The 6,933-nt window shown below is 50.9% G+C and overlaps 1 protein-coding gene across 1 annotated transcript; it reads left to right on the top strand.

The window, feature by feature from the left end:
- The first annotated feature begins 2,250 nt into the window (after nucleotides 1–2,250).
- On the top strand, nucleotides 2,251–5,121 carry LOC109768367 (probable beta-D-xylosidase 2). Its single transcript, XM_020327097.3, has 4 exons — nucleotides 2,251–2,754; nucleotides 2,859–3,816; nucleotides 3,925–4,269; nucleotides 4,371–5,121. The coding sequence occupies exons 1-4, from the start codon at nucleotides 2,251–2,253 to the stop codon at nucleotides 5,003–5,005; spliced, it is 2,442 nt and encodes an 813-aa protein (XP_020182686.1). The 3' UTR covers nucleotides 5,006–5,121.
- Nucleotides 5,122–6,933: the final 1,812 nt, after the last annotated feature.

Here is a 6,933-nt window from a genome sequence, read left to right as displayed (position 1 = left end):
GATACCCGTAGTGCACCTTTATAGTCACCCAGTTACGTTGTGACGTTTGGCACACCCAAAGCACTCCTACGGTATCCGGGAGTTGCACGATCTCATGGTCTAAGGAAAAGACACTTGACATTAGAAAAGCTCTAGCAAACGAAACTACACGATCTTTTATGCTATGCTTAGGATTGGGTCTTTTATGCTATGCTTAGGATTGGGTCGTGTCCATCACATCATTCTCCCAATGATGTGATCCCGTTATCAATGACATCCAATGCCCATAGTCAGGAAACCATGACTATCAGTTGATCAACGAGCTAGTCAACTAGAGGCTTACTAGGGACACGTTGTGGTCTATGTATTCACACATGTATTACGATTTCCGGACAATACAATTATAGCATGAACAATAGTCAATTACCATGAACAAAGAAATATAATAATGAACATTTATTGTTGCCTCTAGGGCATATTTCCAACAAAGTCTAGAACGGGCCGTTGACGGGTCAATTTGACACTAGTCGTACGGGCCTTAACTGCGAATGGGCCGTCTACAAGCAGACCGTTAATGGGTCAGCCCGCTAATTTTGACCGGGCCATCCTTTTTAACCTAAACGGGCCACTGTTGGGCCTTGCCACGTGTCGACGTACCATAGACGCCTCCTGTCCATTGGGTTGTGGACATTTGTCCTTTCGTGGTGCTGACACGTGGTTGCTACGGCCAATGGGAATTTTACACGTGGAAAAAATCCCCATTGGCTAGGGCTGTTAACGGGTTATCGGATCCAAACCGGAACCCGATAGCTTGATGGCGACCCGTTATGGTGGATGCCACATGTCGGTTACCCTTGACGAAAGCATTTCCATGACACGCCATTTATCGTCATGGAAGTGGACACTTCCGTGATGATAATTTTGGTATTATCATGGAACACATCTACGACAGCACATGTATGACTATCATGATTCTGTCATAAAATTGTCATGGATGTACATGCATGACAGAAAACGTGACCTACTGTAACAAACACATCTCATTATGGAAGTGTTTTTTTAGTGCATGGGAAATGTGGGAGGAAGTGAAGCACACCTTCAACATTAGTCTTGATGGTCTTGCCTTGTCATGGCTCTTCCACTTCCTATCGGGAGCATGCAAACTGTCAGTTATGGTGCTAGCTATCGCGGTCTGGCACATATCGGGGGCACGTAACTCTGCGAGGAATAACAACGAGCGTCTCATCCGCATCACACTTCCCCAAAGATTTCTTATGTTGACTTGATTGTGCAAACATCTTTATAACCCGTCCTCTGTTCACAATCGTGAGATCCATGCATCAAGTCCCTCTTGGTCTCCTCCGCTGCCAGGTTTCGTTGTTTTTTCTCTGATGCTACTATATTTGACGAGCTCGACAGGTGTGGTTATGGCAGCGTCCTTCTTGATCATGGCTGCCAGTGTATGCTTGCTTGTTCTGAGGCTCTCTCGGGCACTATGAATCCTGAGTTGGTAGAAGCCATTGCTCTTTGCCGAGCAGTTGTTTTGGCGCGCGAGGAGAACATCAACTCGGCCATCTTTGCCTCGGATTGCCTTTCCCTGGTGCAACACCTCAATTCTTCAGCTCGTGATTGCTCGCATGTGGGGTTTGTGGTGGCTGGTATCAAATGTGCATCGTCAAGCTTAATATATGTGACTTCAAACATGTTCCTCGACGGTACAATGTAGTGGCTCATATTTTAGCTAAATCATGTATGAACACTAGTGGCCTTTCTGCTTTATGGATTTTTTGACAAAAAAGAAAACTCCATGTAATCTTTTTTTTGCCTGGATCCAACGGCCGTGCGGCTCGACGGGCCGAAACTCTCGGCCAGCACGCCGGCGCCTATAAGCGCCTTTTTTTACATCAACTATGTGTAATCTTTGTTGCTTAATTATTACGGACGTTCTTTAAAAAAATAATACCATCCAGCACGGTACGTCCACTTTCATCAGCACCCGCACGTACAATCCACACGTGACCGTGACGTGAGTGAAAATATCCAACAACAAAAACCAGTTTGCACTCTGTATAACGAACGAACAAACAAACAAACAACCTGATGAGTTATCTATCTATCCATGCATCATTTCCGGCCGTGCATGCAGAACTAGGTTTCAAATTTCGATAATCTGTTAGTTCCCTCCACTCGATCTCGATCTCGATCTTATATATAGACGCTCCACATCCCACCATCATCATCACCAACACGTACGTCGCGAGCCAACCTACAATGGCGTCGTCCGCCATGCACGTATCCATTCTTTCCCTCCTCCTCCTAGCCACCACAGTGAGCATCCCGCGTGCCTCGTCTCGAGCCGTCCCCTCCCAGGCGGACGGCGGCGCCACCGGCGGCAAGGCCGTGTACACCAAGGTCTGCGACGCGTCCCGGTTCATGGCGGCCGGGCTGGACATGTCCAAGTACCGGTACTGCAACGCGTCGCTTCCGTACGGCGACCGTGTGCGCGACCTCATCGGCTGGATGACGGTGGAGGAGAAGGTGTCCAACCTCGGCGACTGGGCAGACGGCGCGCCCCGCGTCGGCCTTCCCCAGTACAAGTGGTGGTCGGAGGCGCTACACGGGCTCTCCAGCACCGGCCCCACCACCAAGTTCGACGACCCAAAGAAACCGCGCCTCCACTCCGGCCGCGCCGCCGTCTTCAACGGCACTGTCTTCGCTAACGTCATCAACAGCGCCGCCTCCTTCAACGAGTCCCTTTGGAAGTCCATCGGCCAGGTACGCACGTTACGTGTCGTCGGTGCCACGTACGTCTGCTCTTTTTCATATATAGTGCGTGTAACAACAGATCTGGTGGCATGCAATTTGTCTTGGCATGGCAGGCGATCTCGACGGAGGCCCGAGCGATGTACAACCTGGGCAAGGGAGGGCTGACGTACTGGAGCCCCAACATCAACGTGGTGCGCGACCCGAGGTGGGGCCGCGCGCTGGAGACGCCCGGCGAGGACCCCTTCGTCGTCGGCCGCTACGCCGTCAACTTCGTGCGCGGCATGCAGGACGTCCCGGGCCACGAGGTGGCCTCCGACCCCATGTCCCGGCCGCTCAAGACCTCCGCGTGCTGCAAGCACTACGCCGCCTATGACGTGGACGACTGGTACGGCCACACGCGCTTCAAGTTCGACGCCCGCGTCGAGGAGCGCGACATGGTCGAGACCTTCCAGCGCCCATTCGAGATGTGTGTCCGCCACGGCGACGTCAGCAGAGTCATGTGCTCCTACAACCGCGTCAACGGCATCCCGGCCTGCGCCGACGCGCGCCTCCTCTCCGGCACCATCCGCCGCGACTGGGGCCTCCACGGCTACATCGTCTCCGACTGCGACGCCGTGCGCGTCATGACCGACAACGCCACATGGCTGGGCTACACCGCGGTCGAGTCCACCGCCGCCGTGCTCAAGGCCGGGCTCGACCTCGACTGCGGCGAGAGCTGGATCGTGCAGGACGGCAAGCCCGTCATGGATTTCCTCACCACCTACGGCCTGGAGGCCGTCCAGAAGGGCAAGACGCGCGAGTCCGACGTCGACAACGCGCTCACCAACCTCTACATGACGCTCATGAGGCTCGGCTACTTCGACGGCATGCCCAGGTACGAGTCCCTCAACGAGAAGGACATCTGCAGCGACGACCACAGGAGCCTCGCCCTCGACGGGGCCAGACAGGGCATGGTGCTCCTCAAGAACCACGGCGGCCTGCTGCCCCTTGACCCCAACAAGTACGGCGCCGTCGCCGTCCGCGGCCCACATGCTGAGGCGCCTGAAAAGATCATGGACGGAGACTACACAGGTGATCAGCTCTTCTCTAGCTGCTGCTGTACTACGTACACCTCACATGTCACGACACATGACGTACTCACATGTTACACATTCTCTTGGATGAAATTTGTAAATGCAGGGCCGCCTTGCCGGTACGAGACGCCGCGAGAAGGCATAAGCAAGGACGTGAACATCTCGCACCACGCAAACTTGACAATCTACTTTGGTGGCATAAACATGCACATCGAGAGGGAGGGCAACGACAGGGAGGATCTCCTCCTGCCCAAGAACCAGACGGAGGAGATCCTCCACATCGCGGCGGCATCGCCTAACCCGATCGTCCTCGTGATCCTGTCCGGCGGCGGCATCGACATCTCCTTCGCGCAGGGCAACCCCAAGATCGGCGCCATCCTCTGGGCCGGGTACCCTGGCGGAGAAGGTGGCAACGCCATTGCTGATGTCATCTTCGGAAGATACAGTCCAGGTAAAGGAAGATGCAAAGTTTATTATTCCGATCAAAGTAAATGGATTCTGATTTTCTGACACGTCGCTGGAACGTTCTGATGTAATTGCTTGATCGAGCAGGAGGACGGCTGCCACTGACATGGTTCAAGAACAAGTACATCCACCAGATTCCTATGACGTCCATGGAGCTACGACCGCGGCCGGACCACGGGTACCCTGGGAGGACATACAAGTTTTACGACGGGCCGGAGATGCTTTATCGGTTCGGCCACGGCCTGAGCTACACCAAGTTCCGATACGAGACCAGCGCTGGCAACGGCACCGCAGTCACCCTCGCCGCCGGCGGGCACTGCAAGCGGCTCAGCTACAAGGCCGGCGCCGTGGACGCTGCCCCGTCCTGCCCCGCCATCGACGTCGCGAGCCACTCCTGCAAGGAGACCGTGGACTTCAACGTCAGCGTCGTCAATGGCGGTGACGTGGACGGCAGCCACACCGTGCTGGTGTACACTGTGCCGCCGCCCGAGGTGGCCGGCGCGCCCATCAAGCAGGTGGTGGCGTTCCAGAGGGTGTTTGTGAAGGCGGGCGGCGCAGCGACCGTGGGGTTCTCGCTCAAGGTGTGCGAGGTGTTTGGCATCGTGGAGAAGACGGCGTACACCGTCGTGCCGTCAGGGGTCAGCACCGTCCTCCTTGAGAACGGTGACACGTCGTCGCCGTCGTCGGTCTCTTTCCCCGTCAAGATCAACTTCTCTACTTAGATTAGTTTTCCTCGGTTCTTTTGCGGCGTTTTGGGACGGTTTCATTCTTTTAGTTTTCCTAGGAGTTTATCAGTAATTAATAGACTAGTATTCAGCATCCTGCTGAATAGTTTGTACCTTCAGTGTCAAAGGGAACGTCCATTCCTGTAGATTTCTCAGTTATAAGATGGTTGAATCAAATGATGGGTTAATACAACAAATTTTGCGTTGCTATATACTCCCTCCGTTCGGAATTACTTATCGTGGAAATGGATGTATCTAGACGTATTTTAGTTCTAGATACATCCATTTTCAAGACAAGTAATTCCGAACGGAGGGAGTATATGGCGAAAAATCATTGACTCTGCGTTTCCTCAGTGAGATCCGTGCTTATTAAACTGAAGTTCCTATAAACATGGAGATGATAGATGAGAGTCTACTTTTAGTTCCTCAGCTCTTTTGTGCCTACACAATTCTCAGGCCCCACGCTCGCTCGCTGGACTGCTCCAGAAAGTAAGGGCGATTGTTTAGGCGACGGTTCCCCTTGGTGAACCCCGGCGAGCAAACGGCTTCCTGTTTGTACTCTATTTTTCGATCAAAGTTAGTATGATCTTTCTCTAAAGATTACTCCGTCCTATAATATAAAAGCGTTTTTGGCACTATCCATAATATAAAAGCGCTTTTTACACTACTATTTTGTGCTCTTTGGGTCGCTACTTTCAACATATACGAAATCATTACCCAGTCATTGGTCAAAACCTCTTAATTTGTGTTGGGTAGTCGGTTTAAAAGATCAAGGGTCAAGTTGTGTGGTTTTAGAGTCGAGGAGCCAAAACTTAACATAGGTATTATTTGTGGGATAAATAGTTTATATTTTTCTAAATTGAATAGCCTAATCGGAAAAATATTGCAAATTCAGAATTTGTTATATGTCTGTAGTGGAGCCGTACAATGCTTGCTATTCGGTGTTTCGCTCCATTAGAGATGCTTTGTACTTTCGATGAACTTTTATAATAGATTTAATCCTTTCCCAAAAAACCAAAAAAGCAAATTGTACCTTGGTTACTGAGTTTGGCAGCTACAAATAATCTTTACCTACTAATAAACTAATGTGAGTTCTCCGATTTTTTCATCTGTTCACTGACACAAATATTTTTTATTTGAGGTGGTACTAAATTTGTATGCGTTCATCTACTTTTTTAGGCAAACTCCGAAGCTATTTATTCAACCGTCACAATGTTTACAGGGACGATACCAAGTCCATTGGGCTAGCCTAACCAAACATGGCGACCTGCCCCTAGGAATAAAGCATGCTTCGCGAGTTTGTGAGCCTCGAACTTCAAGCTTCTAAATTCATGACTAATATTACACATAGTAAATAAGGATTGACGATGTATGATTTCATGTATGATCGCCCTGTAGGTCGTCGGGTTCTTCTGACGAATATCCTCCACCACCACCTTGCAGTCCGAAGCCACATGGATGTTGCTCGTATATAGATCGTCTGCTAGGGATAGAGCCTCTCTAATGGCTAAAGATTCAAGTGTAGCCGGGTCAGAAATCTTTGGAAACACCATTGCTGATGCACCAAGGAACATGCCATCCTGACCTCTGCAAATGGCACCAACAGCTCCATATGATCCTCCTCTTCCCACTGCAGCATCAACATTAATTTTCACTAGGCCTGATGGTGGCGCAATCTAGTGTGTAGACCTGCTCGAAGATGAAACATGCGCTGGAGTGGTGATCGGCTTGATGGCTTGAAGTTCGCTCAAATAAGACTGCACAAAGCGAAGTACAACGAACAAACTTTGAAAGATATCTTCATATATAGCCTTCCGTCGAGCTCCCCACAATGCCCAGAGTGTGACCACAAAGGTGATGAACTCATCTTGAGGAAGCGAATCATGCATGGCAAACAGCCATCTTTTTGCATTGTCATTCACGTT

Source organism: Aegilops tauschii, chromosome 4 (genome assembly GCF_002575655.3).
Source record: "Aegilops tauschii subsp. strangulata cultivar AL8/78 chromosome 4, Aet v6.0, whole genome shotgun sequence".
Lineage (NCBI taxonomy): Eukaryota > Viridiplantae > Streptophyta > Magnoliopsida > Poales > Poaceae > Aegilops > Aegilops tauschii.
This window is presented reverse-complemented; position numbering and strand designations above follow the sequence as displayed.